The sequence below is a fragment of the Electrona antarctica genome (assembly GCF_951216825.1).
Source record: "Electrona antarctica genome assembly, chromosome: 8".
NCBI classification, from domain to species: Eukaryota; Metazoa; Chordata; class Actinopteri; order Myctophiformes; family Myctophidae; genus Electrona; species Electrona antarctica.
Window position 1 is genome coordinate 32395844 of NC_136789.1, and position 25388 is coordinate 32421231.

Consider the following 25388-nt stretch of genomic DNA (forward strand, 5'->3'; position numbering starts at 1 on the left):
TATCTTCTCCCAGAGGGCAGAAGTACAAACTCGCCATTTAAAACATGGGTAACATCACTGACGATTTCTTTTTAGCTTGTTTTAGTGTAGCCTGCTCATAAATAGACTGTAGAGAAGGGAGTTGTCTTACCCCTATGACAGGGTTCCCCAATTAATTTTCATCGAGGGCCATATTTTGACTAGGGTACCAGGCTGGGGGCCGAGTCCGCACGCGTGAGGTCGAGGTCTTGCCCTGAAAATTCCTTTTCAGGGCAGGACCCCATTTGAAAAGGATGCCCAGTTTGACATGCATAGGCTACTGACCCCCATTTAATGCCCCCATTTAATGCCATTTATATCTGGGACCCTTGCGGCCCCCCTTGCGGGGGTTCTATCGACTGCTCGATAGAACACTATCATAAATCTTTGCTTTCAACTACAAATGACATCCTGCACATAATTGTACATTTCAAAATCCTAACTCATGACTGGGGATGGGAGGTAGGTGGGTTATTACTCCCAGTTTTGATGTGAAAGAAAATATTTCTAAGGTTGCTATGTGTATCCCATCAGGACAATCAAAATCAGTTTGGAATGTCATATATCACTATCACTATCACTATCACGGAAATTAAAACATGTGGAAAAAGGTTGTAGACACCTGATCTGTACTGTAGTGCCCTTTCGTAGTGCAAAGTGACATCACCCAACCCAATCATTAAACTGTTTAGTAGATTTCTGTTTAATTCTCTATGCTTAGAATGTTTGCTATTCACATATTATATTTTGGGAGCATCCATCATTTGAAAAATCTTCCTCATTATTGCTGTTTTTAATTTTGTCAACTAAAACTATGACGGAGTAGGCCTAACTAAATACAATCTAAGCTATGATGATGACTAACTGTAAATATATGTATAATTTAATAATCAACAAATAGAAACTAGAAACTAGACTAAAATGTTAGGTAGCCTATAAGGGACTAGTGGAGACGAGATCCAGTAGAACTAAGACAAATGTATAAATATCAAGGCCCGTCAAAAATATATTTACTAAATACTAAAACCAAATTCATTTTATTCAAAAGACTATAACCAAAACCTTCATAAATAGGCCTAGATACAGTTGCTGTCCAAATGAACAGTGTCTATATAGTGCCAGTAGGTGCTAACACTCCAAACCACCACTATAGAGTCAACAACAGAAGAAGAGAAATGGGCGGAGACTTCCGGTCTCCTCTAGTGTTTTTTGCGGATGATGGAAGCAACAGTTTGACTTTTATCTCCGGCTTTCTAATTTCTAACATAATTTCTGTGTTTCTGTGAGAAACCAAAGACCTTCCAGACCTTCCAGACCTCCGTCCTCCCGCCGAGTCCTCCACGCACCACAGCAGGTAGGCGGGGGGCGTCTCTGGTGACGTCAGAGGCGTTTTAAAGTGTAAATGAGGAAAGTGTTTATTTTGTAAAACCGGTTGATTTTAATGTGCGCACTACAGGATGATGGGTACAAGGATGCGACGGTGACGTTACTCCCCCCTTTCCTGGATAGTAGTCTCGCGAGACTAAAATGATAGCCATGGACATTTAGCCAAATCCGTTCTCTTCTTTTTTTACTTATTATTATTTTTATGATTATGCACCTGTTTCATGCTTTCATGTTTGATGCATGCTACTATAGGCAAAAACAAACAACAACAATGATTTATAAACGTATAATTGTACACAACAGTAATGGATAAAATAGATTAGATAGTATTTAGGTTCATACAATGCTTCATACTTTACAAATATAATAACAAAAAGGAATTAAAAACTGTCAAATTGAACGTTTTCGTCTTTTTCTGGCTAATGACTTACTAATAACATTTTATGTACATATTCATGTTTTATCACAATGTTACTGTAGCTGTCAATCATGCTTTGCTTCCCCCCGCCCTCCATGAGATAACAGCCAATAGGCTGTTAGAAGCCACGGATGTGGCGTCGCCTTTTAACAACGGGTATTTTCTTTCCCCTTGATTTGTTTGTAAGGCATATTATCATTAATAATAATAGGCCTATATATTTTTTTTTAAATCATTTCATGTTTGAATAATATAAAGGGGAAATTGGGTTAGTTCTGGTTAAATTGATCTGTATTTTGTACGTGATTTCAGCATGTTTAATCATGGCTTTTGGCTGTAGGCAGAATTATGAAATTGAATTTGCTGATAAATTGTCGCTCCAATGACAGAAATGTGGACGGAGCGGAGCAGTTGTGACAAATTACTTACCGGTATAAAACGAAAATAATCCTGAACAGTGAAAATTGCAGATCTACAAGTTCAAAGCGTGTCACATCCTGACGTGCTTTGAGCTTGTAAACCTGCTATATTGGCTAGTTTTGAAAATGTTTGAAAATATATGAACATTTTGTCCTCATAAATTCATAATATGCAGGCTTAGGTTCCACAGTTTAGAAACAAACCCTAAAGCAAAGCAAAGCAAAGTTCTTTGTTTACCCAGGGTGAATGGACTAAGCTCGAGATGCTTGTTTACAGCCAGACCCTGCTCATAGAACATTTCATGGTAGGGGTTCAATGCCTTGCTCAAGGGCACTTCAGCGGTGGCAATTTTAACGTGCCGGTCCGGGGATTCGAACTGGCGACCTTCCGATAACAAGACCGCTCCGCAAACCGTTCGGCCACCGCAGCGGAACTAGGCAGGGAACTCAATAAAGGGTTAGACAGAATTACAATAATGCCGTTGGCAGAATCAGACAGCCTACACATACCTTTGCACATGAGCAGTGGTAGTGAAAAGACACTGATTTACATCACAAAAGGTTGGTTGTGTGTGAAAACTGAGAAGGAGAAAAAAAGAGGCCTTTTGTGTGGTAACACGTGGCAACAACAACTACCCTATGCGGGCGTTGTGTTTATAGGAGGAGGTGGGCTGAGAGCATCTCTCTGCAGTGCTGCTGAGGCTGAGAGCAGCATAGTGTCCATCCAGATACATCCATCCAACCAACCATACGCAATCAACCCCGGAGCTTGAGTCTTTCATCTTTGATTTAAACCTTAAATCTATACTTCAATTTCACATCGTATTTGACCCCGTCCGGCAAATCAAATTCAGAACAGATTTCCTCTTGTACGATCTTGCAGAAGACCGCCAGGCCTCTCTAGAGGAGACTGGGGTGGGTAGGGTAGGTGGTGGTGGTGGGGGGGGGCTCATAGAAGCAACATTCAGGATACAAAAAAAAAACTGTTAGTTGATGCAAGATGCTGGGTTCTTCTCATCATGTGCGCCTCTCAGGTAGGGCCCGCCTGCTAATCGTGGCTTATTTCCTCAATATCGATTGTTCTGTCGCGATTTACGGTTTGCTGTGGAAAATAAAATAGTGCTTCATTGTTTACCTGGTGGTATCATAATAGTTTCAATGTACAGATTATTGTTTTGATAGCATATTGTTTATAGACAGATGCTATAGGTTATTGGTTTACAATTTAGGCATTTAGCAGACGCTCTTAATCCAGAGCGATTTACATTAAGCAATAACCTGTGACCCTAGTTTACTGAGACGCTACACTGTCTCTCTGCATTCTATGATCCTATAGTTTACTGAGACGCTACACTGTCTCTCTGCATTCTATGATCCTATAGTTTACTGAGACACTACACTGTCTCTGCATTCTATGATCCTATAGTTTACTGAGACACTACACTGTCTCTCTGCATTCTATGATCCTATAGTTTACTGAGACACTACACTGTCTCTGCATTCTATGATCCTATAGTTTACTGAGACACTACACTGTCTCTCTGCATTCTATGATCCTATAGTTTACTGAGACACTACACTGTCTCTCTGCATTCTATGATCCTATAGTTTACTGAGACACTACACTGTCTCTCTGCATTCTATGATCCTATAGTTTACTGAGACACTACACTGTCTCTCTGCATTCTATGATCCTATAGTTTACTGAGACACTACACTGTCTCTGCATTCTATGATGCTATAGTTTACTGAGACACTACACTGTCTCTCTGCATTCTATGATCCTATAGTTTACTGAGACACTACACTGTCTCTGCATTCTATGATGCTATAGTTCAGGGGTTCTCAACGTTTTTGGCTGGGGACCCCCGGAAATGCTTTGGCCATGTCTCGCGACCCCCGCCCCGCCCCCAATACAAATTGACCTCTACAATAACCTTAATAATAGAGAGAATACATAATAAATAAATGCCCAAAAGCCATGTGGCGCTGTTGGGCTTCACACTGCACAGCTGCATGATGGGAAGCTGAGTTTTCTATCAGCCATGACGTACCTGCACTGTGTATCTTCTTCACACTGCACAGCTGCATGATGGGAAGCTGAGTTTTCTATCAGCCATGACGTACCTGCACTGTGTATCTTCACACTGCACAGCTGCATGATGGGAAGCTGAGTTTTTTATCAGCCATGACGTACCTGCACTGTGCATCTTCCAGGCGTGCTCCCAGAGATTAAAGTAGGGTGCATTTTGCATCCCAAAACACAGTTTATAGTTAAGGGACGCAATAAAACAACGACCTCTGCATCCACGTGATGCACTACTGTACTGTATTTTATTCTAGTTTATTTTGCTATAGCTTTAGTTATAATAATCATTTCTTCTTCTGTTTTCTACGTGAATATAACCACATCAGTGCTCTATGTGAATATAACCACATCATTGCTCTACGTGAATATAACCACATCATTGCTCTACGTGAATATAACCACATCATTGCTCTACGTGAATATAACCACATCATTGCTCTACGTGAATATAACCACATCATTGCTCTACGTGAATATAACCACATCATTGCTCTACGTGAATATAACCACATCATTGCTCTATGTGAATATAACCACATCATTGCTCTACGTGAATATAACCACATCATTGCTCTACGTGAATATAACCACATCATTGCTCTATGTGAATATAACCACATCATTGCTCTACGTGAATATAACCACATCATTGCTCTACGTGAATATAACCACATCATTGCTCTACGTGAATATAACCACATCATTGCTCTACGTGAATATAACCACATCATTGCTCTATGTGTAAAGTGTCTTGAGACAACTTGTTTTGATTTGACACTGAATTGAATTGAATTATAACCATATAAAATTAAATGGGAGTTAAATGCTGCAATTTGTAAAAAAAAAAAAAAATGGCAAAAATATGACTCCTAATGTCGCTGAATTGGGACTCATCAAAATGTCCCTGGGACCCATCTAAAAGACATTGTTGTTTTCGTCGACTAAAACCAAGACGAAAAATGTTTGTCGACTACCCTTTTCCACTGACGAAAACTACATGGAAACTACATGGAAACTACATGGAAACTAAGCTATGATGACTAAGACTAAATGTAATGACAATTTCGTCAACAGATAAAAACTAAATGTTAGGAAGGGACTAGTGGACAAGAGATCCCATATACCAGTAAAGTCCTTTTACACTTGGTTGCATGCTAAAAAATAGCAGATCTACAAGCTCTGCGACGCGTTGTGAGCTTGTAGATCGGCTATTTTCAGCAAGTGTAAAATCAGTCATTACGACGGCATCAAGGCCCGCCAAAACACATTTTAGTCGACTAAATCAACTGTAGATTTAGTCGACTAAAATCTCATGACATTTAGTCAACTAAAACTAGACTAACACTAAAACATTCCGGGTGACTAAAATGTGAGTAGATCTTGCCGAGCTGGTCATTTTGAAAGTAGCTCTCAAGTCAAAAAGTGTGGGCACCCCTGGTCTACTGTGTTCCAGGCATACTGCGCGGGGTGCAGAGCTCTGTATGTATAACGTTAGTGCTGTATCTTTCCAGGCGTGCTGCGCGTGCTGCAGAGCTCTGTATAAATGACGTTGTACTGTACTGTATCTTTTCAGGTGTGCTGTGCGGGGTGCAGACAGAGCTTTTACTTTTACTTTATTCGTTTATTTAGTCGGGACAGTGTATATTAATGAACATTACATTAAAAATGCAGTGTAAATATACCAGATTTAGCAAAACATGCTAATTTCCATCTGCAGTCCCCAGACATCAAACATCAAACAATAGAAACAGGACTGACATACAGGACCTATCATACAGATACCTAGTACATTTCAAACATAATAAGACTAGTAAGAATACAAAATAAGAAAAGATTAAACTATTATTAGGGTAGGTTTACTCTAATAAGCTCTCTAACACAGCATAAAAAAGAGATACACCTAAAATAATCATGAATGGTTGCAGCTTTGACTTTCAAGCAACCATTTTTTCAGATTGTATTTAAAGGAGGAAAATGTAGCACATTCCCTTATATGCAGAGGAAGTTCATTCCATTTTACAGAATGTTGTTTGCCGGTGCGGCAGTCTCCTCGAGTTGTTGCTCTGGTACTGATTCCCCTATCGGGCTTTCGTTTGATGAATTCACTTAGGGGGGGGGGGGGGCGGGCACAGACCATGTAGGGCAGGGGTGGGCAACTGGCGGCCCGGGGGCCACATGCGGCCCCCACCTTCACTTAATGCGGCCCGCATGTTAATATCAGAATACTGATATAGTATTTATTTCAGCTGTTACAATTCCAAACCCGCTTTAATTACTTCATGACTAGTATGACTAGTACTTAATAGTATTAAAATGTTATTGTCTTTTCATAAAAAAGGTTACTTTTCAGGATTCCAATAAAAAAATAGCAAAAAGATATTCAGGTTTTCAATTCAAATATAGCAAAAATAGCCGATCTACAAGCTCAAAACGCGTCGCATTGCGACGCGTTTTGAGCTTGTAGATCGGCTATTTTTGCTACGACAGTAATATGCACTACATGTGGCCCTCTGGAGTGAATGTGGAAATATAGTGGCCCTCGCCATCGTCAAAGTTGCCCACCCCTGATGTAGGGTCTTGTATATGACCCCAACCTCTGTATGAATGACGTTCTACTGTATCTGTATCTTTCCAGGCGTGCTGCGTGGCGTGCAGCTGCTGTGCTGCGTGCTGCTGCTGCTGCTCCTCGTCGGCCTCCACCAGGTGCAGGGTGCCGCCGCGGCCGCCGCGGCTGCAGCTGCCGCCGCTGCCAGCGGGGCGGCGACAGAGATGAGCGGCCTCAACTGGAAGCCCTTCATCTATGGAGGGATGGCCTCCATAGTGGCTGAGTTCGGTACGTTTTTTTTACAATCTGGGAACCTGTGTAAAAAAAAACGTATTCTTATTCTTCTTTCCTCTACAAGCTCAAAACGCGTTGTGTATGTAATGTAATTTCAAATGCCTTTAATTATACTTGCAATGAGCTACTAATTTAGTTTAGTAGTTCTAATATTAGAAGTAATTAAAGCGGGTACATGTTTGCATGTTGTGGAATTGTAAACAGGTGAAACCAATGTTATATCAGTATTCTGACATTAACCTGAGGGCCACATTAAGTGAAGGTGGGGGGCCGCATGTGGCCCCCGGGCCACCAGTTGCCCACCCCTGCTCTGGGGGCACCGTGTGTGTGTTGGGAGAGAGTGCTTCTGTGTTTATTCCCACTAACAACAACAGCAACACTACATAATATGTAGAATGATCAGAATCTGTCTTGAGAAAGGTATAGTATAAATTGTGTTTTAGAGACAAGACAAGACTCTGGATGCAATCTGAAGTTGTGTGTGTGTGTGTGTGTGTGTGTGTGTGTGTGTGTGTGTGTGTGTGTGTGTGTGTGTGTGTGTGTGTGTGTGTGTGTGTGTGTGTGTGTGTGTGTGTGTGTGTGTGTGTGTGTGTGTGTGTGTGTGTGTGTGTGTGTGTGTGTGTGTGTGTGTGTGTGTGTGAGTGAGTGAGTGAGTGAGTGAGACAGACATATGAGACTGAGATAGACATTCTGTACCGCACACACTGCTCTCTCTCTCTCTCTCTCACACACACACACGTTCATTTTGACAGCTAATTGTGATGTAGTTTATAGGGGCTCATTCACTAAACTGGTCGTAAATCTTGTGTATTTTAACCTGATCGTATATTTCGTGTATATTGCATACGTTCAATTATGCGTGCCATTCATGAGAGGATTGCGGATGGAGAGCCTCGATGTGTGCGCGTGCGGATCGATGTGCGCGCGTGCGGATCGATGTGTGCGCGTGCGGATCGATGTGTGCGCGTGCGGATCGATGTGTGCGCGTGCGGATCGATGTGTGCGCGTGCGGATCGATGTGTGCGCGTGCGGATCGATGTGTGCGCGTGCGGATCGATGTGTGCGCGTGCGGATCGATGTGTGCGCGTGCGGATCGCAGGTGTGTCTCATTTTAGTTTGCGAGTCTCACGCGCTCTCCCGTGTAGCCCGTTTGCATTGTTCCACGCCATTGTTTAAGACCATAAAAGGCAACCGGACACATCCAACGGCAAGACAAAAAACGCTGACTGCCCGCTCATCAAAATAGCGGATCTACAAGCCTATACAACGTGTCGGGATGCACCGCCTCGACGTCTTGTAGATCAGCGTATCTTGTAAACCAAACGCAGAGAATTTGCCTGTCATTTAGATTCGAATGTCTGTCTGTCTGTCTGTCTGTCTGTCTGCGCGTGCGTGCGTGCGTGCGTGCGCAGTGTAAGCGGTACAGCATGTCTTTCTCCCAGTCTCCTATTACTCTCCCTCCCTCTCCCCCTCCCTCTCTCCCTCTCCCTCTCCCTCTCCCCCTCCCCCTCCCTCTCTCTCTCTCTCTCTCCCTCTCCCTCTCTCTCTCTCACACACAGATTAAACTTCAGTCATTCCATTTAGTCCCTAAAGCACAATTTATACTTAAGGCTATACTGCTACACACACGGCAAGATATTTCCCCCGATTATGCTGTCGCCGACATGTTTCGGCCCCCGCCGACAAAACACCCCGCAATTCTAGCACTCCGCGAATCCTCCCCGAGCGTTTCTATATATCTGGCAGGCTTTTCTTTGACCTGGCTGTTCCCGACAACAAATATTTCAATACCACCTGTTGCGGCCTCAAGATTTGCGTTGGGACCTGCACGATCGGCGACGAGTCCGGTGAAACATCTTGCAGTGTGTGATCCTTTTATCCTTCCTCTGTTATTTATGACAGACGATTTCAAGAAGAGACTTGTGTAGTGTGAAAACGATCTGATGCCCCCCCCGACGACTTTAAAAGTCCTACAGTGTGTCGTGCCCTTAGCTGTGTGCCAGAAATAGCCGATCTACAAGCTCACAACCAAATGGACCCATTTTCGCTAAGGTGGGAAGCCATCTATCTGGACCCGTCTTGGAGGGAACACCCTGGACAACGCTCCACACGTATAGACTCTTCTCCCTTCTCTAAAACACCCTGGACAACGCTCCACACATACCAGACTCTCCTCCCTTCTCTAAAACACCCTGGACAACGCTCCACGCGTCCCAGACTCTCCTCCCTTCCCTAAAATACCCTGGACAATGCTCCACACATCCCAGACTCTTCTCCCTTCCCTAAAACACCCTGGACAACGTTCCTCACATCCCAGACCCTTCTCCCTTCTCTAAAACACCCTGGACAACACTCCACACATCCCAGACTCTTCTCCCTTCTCTAAAACACCCTGGACAACGCTCCACGCGTCCCAGACTCTCCTCCCTTCCCTAAAATACCCTGGACAATGCTCCACACGTCCCAGACTCTTCTCCCTTCCCTAAAACACCCTGGACAACGTTCCTCACATCCCAGACTCTTCTCCCTTCTCTAAAACACCCTGGACAACGCTCCACACATCCCAGACTCTTCTCCCTTCTCTAAAACACCCTGGACAACGCTCCACACATCCCAGACTCTTCTCCCTTCTCTAAAACACCCTGGACAACGCTCCACACATCCTAGACTCTTCTCCCTTCTCTAAAACACCCTGGACAACGCTCCACACATCCTAGACTCTTCTCCCTTCTCTAAAACACCCTGGACAACGCTCCACACATCCTAGACTCTTCTCCCTTCTCTAAAACACCCTGGACAACGCTCCACACATCCTAGACTCTTCTCCCTTCTCTAAAACACCCTGGACAACGCTCCACACATCCTAGACTCTTCTCCCTTCTCTAAAACACCCTGGACAGCGCTCCACACGTCCCAGACTCTTCTCCCTTCTCTAAAACACCCTGGACAACGCTCCACACATCCCAGACTCGTCTCCCTTCTATAAAACACCCTGGACAACGCTCCACACATCCTAGACTCTTCTCCCTTCTATAAAACACCCTGGACAACGCTCCACACATCCTAGACTCTTCTCCCTTCTCTAAAACACTCTGGACAACGCTCCACACGTCCCAGACTCTTCTCCCTTCTTTTTGTTTTTTTTAAGATATTTTTTGCGGCTTACGCCTTTTATTGGTTTTTGAAGGGACAGACAGTAGGCTGACAGGAAACGGGAGAGAGATGGGGGAAGACATGCAGTAAAGGCTGTGTCGGGCTCGGGAGTCGAACCCGCGGCACACTGCGACTGGATTACCAGTCGGGTGCCCAGACGGTTACGCCACCGCCTGGGCCTCTTCTCCCTTCTTTAAAACACCCTGGACTACGCTCCACACGTCCCAGACTCTTCTCCCTTCTCTCACATGACTTATTGGGTTATTTTGTTAATTACAATACGTCTGTATGTTTTTTTTTAATGTTTTTTGTGTGTGCGTGTGTGTGTGTGTGTGTGCGTGTTTGTGCGTGTGCGTGCGTCCAGGTACGTTCCCCATCGACCTGACTAAAACCCGTCTCCAGGTTCAAGGTCAGGCTCAGTACACAGAGGTCAGGTACAGAGGGATGTTCCACGCTCTGTTCCGCATCGGGAAGGAGGAAGGAGTCAAAGCTCTGTACTCTGGGTGAGTCCTAGAGGGAGGAGTCAAAGCTCTGTACTCTGGGTGAGTCCTAGAAGGAGGAGTCAAAGCTCTGTACTCGGTGGCGCGCTATGAGCTTGTAGATCTGCTATTTTTCAATAGCTAAAGCATAACATAATCCTAACACCAAAAGGGGTTCCCGCCCAAAATGGGTTTAGCATTTACAGTGTCAATCATGTTAATGAAAAAATCACATCAATTCAACTTCATCACAACATTGTGACATACAACATGCAGCTGTAGTGGGTGCAATTATTTTATAATGGTCAGATTTATCCAATAGCTGCTGCCGTACATTGATCTGAAAAGTGATCATCTAAAATGAGTATCCTCATTGAATTGCACGGTGAAACAGCTTTCAATGTCTCCTTAGCAAATAAACAATTTCAAACCATGAAGATTCTGGCTAATATAACATCGCAAAACCCAGTATAGGACATTTAGAAAGAAAATAAAAAAATTGTCAACATCATAGCGATCTTTACTAGTATCAGAAGACCCAGGCTAGAGCCACAGATCTGGATCTTCAAAAAACGCCTTTATTTGGGTTTCAGGGGGTGTCTAACTGTAATAGACCAGTAGTTCTCAAACCGAGGTCCAGACCTTACAGGTCTGTAACTCAGAGTGTAACAAATGGACCCTTAAGGGGTCAGCACCTCTGAGAGAGTACAGATGGAACCCAATGGACCCGCAGTTGTTGGGGATTGACATTAGGGACTTTAAGCAACGACTGTTTTCAGGACGGCTCCGCTAGGCGGAAGTACGTAAAAATCGTTAAGCAAACATTGGTTCCCATGGTGACGCGTCTATGCAGCGTGTGTCAAACATAAACACCTTTTTTTAAACACCGCGTCACGCGTCAGCGAACTTGCCGATATTGCTTAATTCTTACATGCACTGGACATGATCAGCAGTGGAAAGAGGAAGGTGCTGGAGCAATTCTGTGTTATTCTAAAACCGTTTTAATAAACTTGGTTAATGTGACATTAGTGTTATTTCTTCATTCAGAGCATGCCAACACATTACACAGCATAAGAGAGGTGATGGAGCAATCGGTGTAAATGTATGACGGCTATAATTTCAATAAACATGGTTATGACATGGCGTTGTAGACACTATGTGTAAGTGTAGGTTCTTCCGTAGTAGAAAGGGCTGCAACGGAGAGCAGGTTTATGTATCGAGCACTGATCCATTTCCGGTTGCCAGAGCCGACTGCCGTAGCCGTCGTTGCTTAAAGTCCCTATTGTGTGTGTGTGTGTGTGCGTGTGCGTGTGCGTGTGTGTGTGTGTGTGTGTGTGTGTGTGTGTGTGTGTGTGTGTGTGTGTGTGTGTGTGTGTGTGTGTGTGTGTGTGTGTGTGTGTGTGTGTGTGTGTGTGTGTGTGTGTGTGTGTGTGTGTGTGTGTGTGTGTGTGTCCAGGATCTCTCCTGCTCTGCTCAGACAAGCCTCCTATGGAACCATCAAGATAGGAACCTACAACACTCTGAAGAGGATGTTCGTTGACAGACCGGAAGGTACGTGTGTGTGTGTGTGTGTGTGTGTGTAGGGAAGAAAGGTTATTATTATTATGGATGTAACCAGATTGCTGCTCGCAATGTGCCTCATTGCGGTGATGAAGTCGGCCTTTAAAGCCGCTTTACCAACCGGTAGAATATATCATAAATGGCTGCAGCCACTATAAAGGACTGTACATTGCCAGACATGACCGTCTGGTGGACCTGGTCTCAGACAAGATCAGAGGAGTACAGGACAGGACAACAAGAATGTATAAACACAGCACTGTAAAAATAGACTGGTTTGATCACAATGACACACATGTCAATTCACTACAAGATATTCCAAATACCCCAGATATTGTGTTCATCAATCACTATATTTGAAATTGGCTGCCCATTTTATTTGTATATACTTGTTTTACATCCAAACTTGTTCATCAATCACTATATTTGAAATTGGCTGCCCATTTGATTTGTATATACTTGTTTTACATCCAAACATATGAAATATCAGCTTCTGGTGGAACGTATTATGGCCTTGGGATATAACTGTCAACTTATTGTCCTTGTATTTGGAAGTCTGGGCCATGTCCATAAACTTGTGCTCAGGGGTCTGCAATTGGGTGGATTGCAAAAGACAAATGCAAAAAAGCTGTCTCAGCTATTATGGGCAGTCTGTCTATCTGGAGAAGGCGCTGTTTCATTTATCCCTAGGTGGCTTAAAAAAAATAAAAACATCCTGTCTAGTAGTGTCAAGTAATAGTATGTCATCAATGTGCTATCTTTTTTTCCCTCTGTGTGTTAAGCATGTGCAGCAGTTATATCTGGTTGGACCATATGATGTAACATAATTCTGATCAGTGTTTGGGTCTATTGTATTGTGCCTCTTGTGCAGATCCAAATAAAATAATTTGTGTGTGTGTGTGTGTGTGTGTGTGTGTGTGTGTGTGTGTGTGTGTGTGTGTGTGTGTGTGTGTGTGTGTGTGTGTGTGTGTGTGTGTGTGTGTGTGTGTGTGTGTGTGTGTGTGTGTGTGTGTGTGTGTGTGTGTGTGTGTGTGTGTGTTGCAGATGAGACCATGGTGCTGAATGTGTTCTGTGGGGTCATTTCTGGAGTTCTGTCGTCTTCTCTGGCCAACCCTACGGATGTCCTGAAGGTACACACACACACACACACGCGCGCACACACACGCTGCATGATTTTTGCTCTGCACGACTTGTCTCGATTTTTTTTCCTTCACAAGAATTGAGATCACAATTCTCACACGATTCTCATTTTTTCCATGAAAATATGTATTGTCTACAGTCTGTAGTTGCTGAACATTATTACGTTCAAAATGTGGCCCCTTTGAGCCATAACTACTGTGGCTTTAAACATCAAAGCACTCGACTTAAACCTCTCTTAAAAGTATCTCTTGTAGAAAATACATCAGAGTAACTAACATGAATAGAGCGTCGCAGTCCCGCCCCCTACCATGGCCCAGGAAATGATTCTCTGTTCATTTTCCTCATAGACATTTCAAAAAGTATTTATTTAAAGACGGTTACGCCGCGGACAAAGCCAACTCGAGTCACAAACAATATTTTGGACCAAACAAATAATTACAAAGAAGAAAAACAACACAATAAAGTGTTTTTTTCTTCTTTCTAATTATTTGTTCGGCCCAAAAAATTGTTTGTGTTGTCATGAGTTGTCACGACTCGAGTTGGCTTTGTCCGCGGCGTAACCGTCTTTAAATAAATACTTTTTGAAATGTCTATGGGAAAAATGCTTTGTGATTCATTTCCTGGGCCATGGTAGGGGGCGGGACTGCGACGCTCTATTGGACAGCCAACTAGTGCTGCACCATATTTGCTCAAATGTAGAAATGAGATCTCATCTGTTCTTGTATAAAGCCATGCTTGGAGATTGTCCTAAATACATCTTATCATTTCTGAAATGGGACTCTGAGCCCTATAGTCTATACCACATCCGGTCAAGTCATTTCACCAAATTCAAGGTACCAAAAGTTAACTCTGAAACTTAAAATTGACCACATTGGTACCTTGGTGAGCACACAGACCCCCACAATATGTAACTGTTTTTAGATCGTTTTGAAAGTTGTCTTAGCTTCTATTTGTAACCTATATGTAATTAACATGTATACCTTTTGGTTTCCTTTTCCTGATATTCTGATGTGTTGTGTAATACTACATTTAGTAATACTACATGTAGCTGCTAATACTAGTAATACTACATTTAGCTGCTAATACTAGTAATACTACATTTAGCTGCTAATACTAGTAATACTACATTTAGCTGCTAATACTAGTAATACTACATTTAGCTGCTAATACTAGTAATACTACATTTAGCTGCTAATACTAGTAATACTACATTTAGCTGCTCCAGCCACATCCGGTATAACGTCCGGTCCGTCTGTAAAAGTGCTCCGTTGCTATAAATCGATTGGGCGCTATAATTGAATGGATTAACCCATTTTGACCTGAGATCAGATTCTAAAAATGTCTTCTACATCCTGACAGTTTTCTGAAAAAGCTATGTTTCTATGTCAGTCGTTCTTCGATTTTTCAAAAATAGCAGACCTTGGCGCGCTACGAGCTTGTAGATCTGCTATTTTTCAATAGCTAAAGCATAACATAATGCTAACACCAAAAGGGGTTAAATAACCCCTGGAAATAGAGGGTATGCGCGTGACATCGTCATCAAACCCGGAAGTTATGCGGGAACGCCTACTGAGTGGCAAAAATAACTACTTTCTGGCCTCAACAGAAAAGTCCTATCTGATTAAATTAAATAACGTTAAACAATGTTAAACTCACTTTGCATGTTGTGCCATTCACTTAAAAGGACAACTTTAGTTTTTTTCAACCAAGGTTCATGTTTTAGGTTGTTAGAGAAATTAAAAAAATAAATAAAAATCATTGCCGCGATTTTAGCTGTTTTTGACAGGGGGGCGGGGGCATTCGAACATGGGGCTAAATACGTATTTTTTTACAGAATGCTATGGCGATTTATTATTTTATTATTTACTATAGTCCTACTAGACCCCAAGAAATTACATCTGGCCACAAAAGATCACAGGATCTACTGAATGTGAAGGTAGCCTACTGGGGGGTAAGCCACATTGTGTGTCATAGGCTCAATATGTGAAATTAAATGAAATTAAATGAAATTAAATGAAATGATTACTATATTTACCCAGGGTATCTGGGCTAAGCTCAAGAACTTGTTTCCAGCCAGGCCCTGCTCATAGAACATTTCATCGTAGTGGTGCAATGCCTTGTTCAAGGGCACTTCAGCGTTGGTAATTTTAACGTGTCAAAATGTGGCCCCTTTGAGCCATAACTACTGTGGCTTTAAACATCAAAGCTAACATGAATTGGACAGCCAACTAGTGCTGCACCATATTTGCTCAAATGTAGAAATGAGATCTCATCTGTTCTTGTATAAAGCCATGCTTGGAGATTGTCCTAAATACATCTTATCATTTCTGAAATGGGACTCTGAGCCCTATAGTCTATACCACATCCGGTCAAGTCATTTCACCAAATTCAAGGTACCAAAAGTTAACTCTGAAACTTAAAATTGACCACATTGGTACCTTGGTGAGCACACAGACCCCCACAATATGTAACTGTTTTTAGATCGTTTTGAAATTTGTCTTAGCTTCTATTTGTAAGCTATATGTAATTAACATGTATACCTTTTGGTTTCCTTTTCCTGATATTCTGATGTGTTGTGTAATACTACATTTAGTAATACTACATTTAGCTGCTAATACTAGTAATACTACATTTAGCTGCTAATACTAGTAATACTACATTTAGCTGCTAATACTAGTAATACTACATTTAGCTGCTAATACTAGTAATACTACATTTAGCTGCTCCAGCCACATCCGGTATAACGTCCGGTCCGTCTGTAAAAGTGCTCCGTTGCTATAAATCGATTGGGCGCTATAATTGAATGGATTAACCCATTTTGACCTGAGATCAGATTCTAAAAATGTCTTCTACATCCTGACAGTTTTCTGAAAAAGCTATGTTTCTATGTCAGTCGTTCTTCGATTTTTCAAAAATAGCAGACCTTGGCGCGCTACGAGCTTGTAGATCTGCTATTTTTCAATAGCTAAAGCATAACATAATGCTAACACCAAAAGGGGTTAAATAACCCCGGGAAATAGAGGGTATGCGCGTGACATCGTCATCAAACCCGGAAGTTTGATGACCCGGAAGTTCTGATTAAATTAAATAACGTTAAACAATGTTAAACTCACTTTGCATGTTGTGCCATTCACTTAAAAGGACAACTTTAGTTTTTTTCAACCAAGGTTCATGTTTTAGGTTGTTAGAGAAATTTAAAAAAAAATAAAATAATCATTGCCGCGATTTTAGCTGTTTTTGACAGGGGGGCGGGGGCATTCGAACATGGGGCTAAATACGTCTTTTTTTACAGAATGCTATGGCGATTTATTATTTTATTATTTACTATAGTCCTACTAGACCCCAAGAAATTACATCTGGCCACAAAAGATCACAGGATCTACTGAATGTGAAGGTAGCCTACTGGGGGGTAAGCCACATTGTGTGTCATAGGCTCAATATGTGAAATGAAATGAAATTAAATGAAATTAAATGAAATTAAATGAAATGATTACTATATTTACCCAGGGTATCTGGGCTAAGCTCAAGAACTTGTTTCCAGCCAGGCCCTGCTCATAGAACATTTCATCGTAGTGGTGCAATGCCTTGTTCAAGGGCACTTCAGCGGTGGTAATTTTAACGTGTCGGACCGCTGATTCGAACTGGCGACCTTCCGGTATCAAGACCGCTCCGCAATCCGTTCGGCCACCGCTGTCAGTAAGCGTTTGACACATTCAGTATATCCCGTGATCTTTTTTGACAAAATGTAATTTCTTGGGGTCTAGTAGGACTATAGTAAATAATAAAAAAATAAATCGCTATAAAACTTTGTAAAAAAAATACATATTTAGCCCCATGTTCGAATGCCCCCTCCCCCTGTCAAAAACAGCTAAAATTCCTTTACACTCATCTTTTAATTTCTCTAACAACAACCTAAAACATGAACCTTGGTTGAAAAAAAACTAAAGTTGTCCTTTAAGCATGTGCATACCCTCCATTAGATTGTTAACCCATTTTGGGCGGGAACCCCTTTTGGTGTTAGCATTATATTATGCTTTAGCTATTGAAAAATAGCAGATCTACAAGCTCGTAGTGCGCCACCGAGTGGCGCGCTACGAGCTTGTAGGTCTGCTATTTTTGAAAAATCGAAGAACGACTGACATAGAAACATAGCTTTTTCAGAAAACTGTCAGGACGTAGAAGATCAGATTTTTAGAATCTGATCTCAGGTCAAAATGGGTTAACTGCTGTGCAGGTACAATTCTAACCTTTTTTTTTCTTGTCTTTTCTTCTATTTTTCTGCGTGCGTGCGTGCGTGCGTGCGTGCGTGCGTGCGTGTGTGTGTGCGTGCAGATCAGGATGCAGGCTCAAGGCAGTCTGCTACAAGGAAGCATGATGTCCAACTTCATGAACATCTACCAGACGGAGGGAACCAGAGGCCTCTGGAGGGTTAGTGAGAGCTTCACTTCACCTTTAAACCAGAGCTTCACTTCACCTTTAAACCAGAGGCCTCTGGAGGGTTAGTGAGAGCTTCACTTCACCTTTAAACCAGAGGCCTCTGGAGGGTTAGTGAGAGCTTCACTTCACCTTTAAACCAGAGCTTCACTTCACCTTTAAACCAGAGGCCTCTGGAGGGTTAGTGAGAGCTTCACTTCACCTTTAAACCAGAGCTTCACTTCATCTTTAAACCAGAGGCCTCTGGAGGGTTAGTGAGAGCTTCACTTCACCTTTAAACCAGAGCTTCACTTCACCTTTAAACCAGAGGCCTCTGGAGGGTTAGTGAGAGCTTCACTTCACCTTTAAACCAGAGGCCTCTGGAGGGTTAGTGAGAGCTTCACTTCACCTTTAAACCAGAGGCCTCTGGAGGGTTAGTGAGAGCTTCACTTCACCTTTAAACCAGAGGCCTCTGGAGGGTTAGTGAGAGCTTCACTTCACCTTTAAACCAGAGGCCTCTGGAGGGTTAGTGAGAGCTTCACTTCATCTTTAAACCAGAGGCCTCTGGAGGGTTAGTGAGAGCTTCACTTCACCTTTAAACCAGAGGCCTCTGGAGGGTTAGTGAGAGCTTCACTTCATCTTTAAACCAGAGGCCTCTGGAGGGTTAGTGAGAGCTTCACTTCATCTTTAAACCAGAGGCCTCTGGAGGGTTAGTGAGAGCTTCACTTCATCTTTAAACCAGAGGCCTCTGGAGGGTTAGTGAGAGCTTCACTTCATCTTTAAACCCATTCAGGACGTCGAGAACCCCTTTTGGTGTTCTAAAGCTGCTATAAGCAATAATTGAATATGCCCTTTTTTCTTTTTTGTGAATCGCTCCCAAAAAAATGTAGTCTCTGTGACACATCTATAGAGCGTCGCAGTCCCGCCCCCTTGCATGACGACGCCAGGCCCAGGAAATAATTCCCAATACATTTTTTTTCCCATAGACATTTCAAAAAGTATTTATTTAAAGACCTTATAAGCGTCGTACGAAGCCAACTCGAGTCGTGACAAATCATGACAACAAACACAATATTTTGGACCAAACAAATAATTACAAAGAAGAAAAACAACAACAAAATGTGTTGTAACCTGCCGTTTTTTAATTCTTTGTTTGGCCCAAAACATTGTGTTTATTGTCATGATTTGTCACGACAAGAGTTGTCTTTGTCCGCGGCGTAAACGTCTTTAAATAAATACTTTCTGAAAAGTCTATGAGGAAAATGAACGGGATTTATTTTCCGGGTCTCTCGAGGGGGCGGGACTGCGACGCTCTATAGGGGCCGCAATCTGCATTCAAAGATTTTCCTAGATGCTTTGCCATTGGTCAATTTGCCTATCTGCTTCCTGATTGGTTAGTCATTTCGACTGGGTTTTTTTTCGACCAATGACAAACCTTCTAGGAACATCTTTAAATGCACTTTTTGGCCCCTTTACTCTGTCTGGCTGTCTGAATAAAAAAAAAAAGGTCATTAAAATGTACATAATATTGCTCATAGCATTATGTTATACTATAATCTACAAGCTCGTAGTGTGGCACTGAGTGCCGCGCTACGAGCTTGTAGATCTGCTATTCTTTATGGAAAAAATCATGAAACTGTGGTGCACATCTTTGAATATATATTCTTTCAGAGTGAACGTTTTTAACTCAAATCTTTGCTTTTGGAACAAAATATTTTCAAATGGGGGTCGGCGGCCAATTACATTTCATTCTGGGGGTCCTTGACATGAAATAGGTTGAGCACCACTGACATAGAAACATAGGTTTTTCTGAAACTGTCATGATTTAGAAGATTTAGAATTTGTAGAATCTGGTCTCAGGTCGAAATGGGTTAATGGGATAATGTCAAATGTTCAAGCATGTTTAAAACCCATTCTGGGCGGGAACCCCTTTTGGTGTTAGCATTATGTTATGCTTTAGCTATTGAAAAATAGCAGATCTACAAGCTCATAGCACGCCACCGAGTGGCACGCTACGACCTTGTAGGTCTGCCATTTTTGAAAAATCGAAGAACCACTGACATAGAAACATAGCTTTTTCAGAAAACTGTCAGGATGTAGAAGACATTTTTAGAATCTGATCTCAGGTCAAAATGGGTTAAATCATGTTTACATTACGGAACGGCGCCCTTTTTTATTGTTACATTTAGGAACATAAATTGCGGTGCCCACATTGCTTTATATATCGCCCAATCCTCTTATTGTAGGCTGCTGTGTACCATAGCTGCTAGTTTCTGTTATGGAGCACCACCGCCATCTACTGGCAGAATATAGAATCCCAAAGGTTTAATTTGTATGTGATACAGTATGTTGGTGGGACTTGTTCTGCGAAACATTGTGCATCCTAGACATAATAAAATATTAAGTACACACACACACACACACACACACACTAGGCCTTCTTCTAGTTGACTAGTTGCCTAGTTTACTAGGCAACTAGTAAACTAGTTGTTGACTAGTTGACTAGTTGACTAGTTGTTTAGCTACCTGTGTACATTGGTGACTATGGTCCTCATTCACAAAGGAGAAATACACCAGAGTGTAACGGAAGCGTAACGGAAGCGTAAACAGATGCGGGAAATTCCGTCCGATCACGCAACGTTGTTTTGCCGTGCAATTCAAAGAGCGGTGTGTACCACAGGTACGCAGGTGTATGTTGTGAGGTACGCAGGTGAATGCGAGCGGGTGCCAAATGATCGGAAAATCAGCGGATAACTTCATTTGCATTGATCCACGCCCCATTTCACACCATAAAAGGCGTCAAGCATGACTCAGCAGACTGCAGTAAAAAAAACAAAAAAGAACTATAGGCCGTACAGCTCAAACGAAATAGAGGTCCTCCTGACGGAATGCAACAAAATAATGATATTTTCCAGTATAGTGGCTTCACAAATTAAAATAAAAATGATTGCTGGAAAGAAATTAGGCTATACTGCCGCGGTCAGTCAGTGCTGTGCAGATATATCATGAATATAGCCCTCTATTCATTTCATAATTCCACAGGACCACAAACAAGTTTTTGCACCATTGTATAAAGTATACCACTATAGGCCTACCATACAAACTGTACAAACTGACACTCAATCCATCAAAGGACAGGAAATTAAAAGAAAATGATCTGACCATGTCAAGCGCCGGAGCGACGACCACCACCTGCAGTCTCTTTTTTTACATCCATATACCATTACATTTGTGCGTGATTCTTTATATTGTCTATAGCCTACCATTAAACTATATAAATCATTTTCCCAAGCTTACAAAACGGTGAACGCTGCTCCGCACCGCTACAGCAATGGCAAGCTGACTTACGGTATAAAATGCAGCTTGGCCATTTATTTATTTAAGTTCGGGACCAAGGCAACAAGCTAGCCTATACTTGGCAATTATATTATAAAGCCTTTTCTTTTCTATTGAACAATTGCTCACTCACACCTTTGCAGAGGTAAAACATATATCCGATATTTTTATCAGAGCTGCATTGATTCATGCGGGGAATAGATTAATATCATCTCACTGTCATCTGTCTGAATGCCATGTGGAGAATGGATTTGTTCTGATCATGGACACGTAGGCATAGGCCTATAGCTATTTAAATGTTCAACCATATACGGCGGGTAGCCTCCTCTTTGTCAGATCTAAGTGCAGGTTCATTTCATGATGTCGTCATATTAAAATGATTCACGGGACATTTGGCACCAAACTTGATTGATCTCATGATGAGATCAATATAGTAGCCTACAGCCTATAGCTATAAGTTCCCCATATTATAATTAATTAAGGTGCACTGGCTTAAAACTATGACTGGCCGAATTGCACGCGCTGATGCAATAATGTGGACTTCTATATTTTTATAGGGCTAATTAGCCCTCGTGACTGCTGTCTGTCTGTCTGTCAGACCGGCATGTCTGTGAACCATAGAAATAATCTGTTCTGTCCGGGCCAGGCTCGCCGTTATATTCATTTTCCAATGTGAATTTCACCCAGATTGGACTGTCCACACACACACACACACACACACACACACACCGACAGTGTGACTCAAAGGAGCTCCATAACAAAACAATTTCAATAGGCCTACTGCAGGCATTACTACACTAAACAACGTTGGATTCGTACAGTGCAGAATGCAGATAAGTGTATGTTCTTATAATAATTGTGAGTTTGTTTTTTAACATGCAGCGCGAGTCCGCGAGAGCCGATCTACAAGCTCACAACGCGTTGCGTGTCGGGCTTGCAGGGGCAGTTTCTGTATGGGACTCTAGGCTAACCTGCCTCTAGAATGCTTGCATTTAGGCATACAAGTGATACTTGGCTTTTATATAAGCTATCATTTTTTTTATGTGCTGACCAATGTTGACACATGCCTACATATTTTATCTGAGGTTTGGGGACTTTTAATTGAGTCAGCATGAAGACTAAAGCCTTCTGAATAAATCTACGCAAGCAGTACACGACCCTCTGAGGTGGCGCAGCTTATAGCGGAGATTCCGACCATCCGACGTCACCGTCAAGTTCACGTTCAAGTTCATGAATTCCCACGTAATGTGGGAATCCACGTAAATGCCTGTCCGCTCACGCTCCGCTCACGTTACGTAACGGTATGAGCGTAAACGCCGTTGTGAATGAGGACCTATAACTATAATCTACCTGATCTTGAGGCCTACAAAATAAAAACAAAACAAAAAAACAAACATATTTTTTTCTTATCAACTAGTCAACTAGTACCAACAAGGTCGACTAGTGGATTTACTAGTCGACTAGTTGAATAGTCGACTAGTTGAATAGTCGACTAGTTGCTTAAAGCCCTAACGCACACACACACACACGCACACAGTCACACGCGCGCACACGCACGCACCAGAAAGCCTGTTTTCCACCACCGGTCCTACTGTATATCTTCATCTTCCTCTCCTCTCCTCGTCTTCCTCAGGGCGTCATCCCCACAGCCCAACGCGCCGCCATCGTGGTGGGGGTGGAGCTTCCCGTTTATGACATCACAAAGAAGCACCTGATTGGCTCTGGAGCCATGGGAGACACCATACTGACGCACTTCATGTACGTACGCACACGTCTGTCTGTCTGTCTGTCTGTCTACAATGACAGGGGGTGGCCAGAACGTTGTTGTGGAAGCCTCTTAGCCTATAGGATGTTGTTGTGGAAGCCTCTTAGCCTATAGGATGTTGTTGTGGAAGCCTCTTAGCCTATAGGATGTTGTTGTGGAAGCCTCTTAGCCTATAGGATGTTGTTGTGGAAGCCTCTTAGCCTATAGAATGTTGTTGTGGAAGCCTCTTAGCATATAGGATGTTGTTGTGGAAGCCTCTTAGCCTATAGGATGTTGTTGTGGAAGCCTCTTAGCCTATAGAATGTTGTTGTGGAAGTCTCTTAGCCTATAGGATGTTGTTGTGGAAGTCTCTTAGCCTATAGAATGTTGTTGTGGAAGTCTCTTAGCCTATAGAATGTTGTTGTGGAAGCCTCTTAGCCTATAGAATGTTGTTGTGGAAGTCTCTTAGCCTATAGGATGTTGTTGTGGAAGCCTCTCTTAGCCTATAGAATGTTGTTGTGGAAGCCTCTTAGCCTATAGGATGTTGTTGTGGAAGCCTCTCTTAGCCTATAGAATGTTGTTGTGGAAGCCTCTCTTAGCCTATAGAATGTTGTTGTGGAAGCCTCTTAGCCTATAGGATGTTGTTGTGGAAGCCTCTCTTAGCCTATAGAATGTTGTTGTGGAAGCCTCTTAGCATATAGGATGTTGTTGTGGAAGCCTCTTAGCCTATAGAATGTTGTTGTGGAAGCCTCTTAGCCTATAGGATGTTGTTGTGGAAGCCTCTTAGCCTATAGCATGTTGTTGTGGAAGTCTCTTAGCCTATAGGATGTTGTTGTGGAAGTCTCTTAGCCTATAGCATGTTGTTGTGGAAGTCTCTTAGCCTATAGGATGTTGTTGTGGAAGCCTCTTAGCCTATAGGATGTTGTTGTGGAAGCCTCTTAGCCTATAGCATGTTGTTGTGGAAGTCTCTTAGCCTATAGGATGTTGTTGTGGAAGCCTCTCTTAGACTATAGGATGTTGTTGTGGAAGCCTCTTAGCCTATAGAGCGTTGCAGTCCCGCCCCCTTTCATGACGACGCCTGGCCCAGGAAATTAATCACAAAGCACAAAGCTGTCCTGTCCCACTCCCACAGAAAAAAATCCTGTCCTGTCCCAATCCTGGGCCAGAGTTAAAAAAAAATCCCATCCTGTCCCACTCCTGTAGAATGACTCCTGATCCCATCCCGCTCCCACTCGAAATTACTCCCGCTCCCATCCCGCTCCTGTTTTTGTTTTTTTTGTAGTCATTAGGCAATTGATCGATCGATCCATCTATCCATCTATAGGCCTATCTATCTATCACTTCTGGCTTCTCAAGACAGCTAGCCTACCAATACAATTAAAATAAGTGTTGGATTTAACTTTGACTACCAAATACAGTCCTGATACTTAATTTAAGTCCTATGACACGTTTTTTCCCTGAACAGAACTTAAAGCTTAACAGTTAACAAGTGCTTTGTCAATTAAGATAAAAAAACAACCTCAGTGTTAATTTAACTCTATATGAATAATTATTCATTGTACAAGTCTATGTGTATGGCAGTGGTTCCCAGGGGTCCTTGAGAGTTCCAGGGGGTCCCCAGTTAAATTATAGTTTGGAACCAAATGGACCCTTATGGGTCTGTAACAAATTATGTTATGGGAGTGTACAAATGGAACCAAATGTTGTTCCATTTGTACACTCTACAAATTAAAATGGTTGAGAATCACAGCTAGAACCGTAATAAAAAATCTTCTCTTATGGGGGTCCCTGCCCCTGGCATCTTTTCAAATGGGGGTCCGCGGGCTAATAAATGTCGATTTAGGGGTCCTTGACATGAAAATGTTTGGGAACCACTGGTGTATGCGACTCGGTTGGGAGAAAGAAGGGAGACGATGTATTGTAGAACATTCGCTCAGACAGCTGTTCAGGGAGCTAGCTACAGTAACAGCGTTAGCATGTAGCTAACGTAGCATCACAATTGAAAGTTGCAACGTTGCCACTGCCAGGGGAAACAAATGCATCAGGATGATCTGTCTATAAATAATCGATTCAATCACGGCACCGGCGCGATGCAGAATCATACACGGCCGCATTGCGATGTCTTCATATAAAACTGTATAAGACGTCCAGCCCGACTGGATTGCATGGAGGAGGTTTTTGTGTTGTGGAAGCACTAGCACTGCTGGATTATGGGTAACTATGTATTAGGTTTGGGTGACGATACGAATCTATCGTCAATCGCGAAAAACAGGCAGGAAGCGGTGCCTTGGGAGCTTGTAGATCTGGCTTTTTTGCGACCTGCAGTGAGCTGTTCTCACTTTACTTTTATGACGCGAATATATCGTCCATCGGCGATTTTTGGACAGACGATGGGCG

At 42.6% G+C, this 25388-nt stretch overlaps 1 protein-coding gene across 1 annotated transcript in view; it reads left to right on the forward strand.

Annotated features, from left to right (window-relative positions):
- Nucleotides 1-1178: 1178 nt before the first annotated feature.
- The window catches only part of slc25a14 (solute carrier family 25 member 14), a 29537-nt gene continuing 5327 nt past the window's right edge, over nucleotides 1179-25388 (forward strand). Inside the window, exons 1-7 of the mRNA XM_079507771.1 lie at nucleotides 1179-1372; nucleotides 6966-7163; nucleotides 10687-10825; nucleotides 12258-12352; nucleotides 13403-13488; nucleotides 17831-17926; nucleotides 22881-23005. Coding sequence (XP_079363897.1) covers nucleotides 7100-7163; nucleotides 10687-10825; nucleotides 12258-12352; nucleotides 13403-13488; nucleotides 17831-17926; nucleotides 22881-23005 — 605 coding nt within the window. The 5' untranslated portion in view covers nucleotides 1179-1372; nucleotides 6966-7099. The remainder of the gene's footprint in view (nucleotides 1373-6965; nucleotides 7164-10686; nucleotides 10826-12257; nucleotides 12353-13402; nucleotides 13489-17830; nucleotides 17927-22880; nucleotides 23006-25388) is intronic.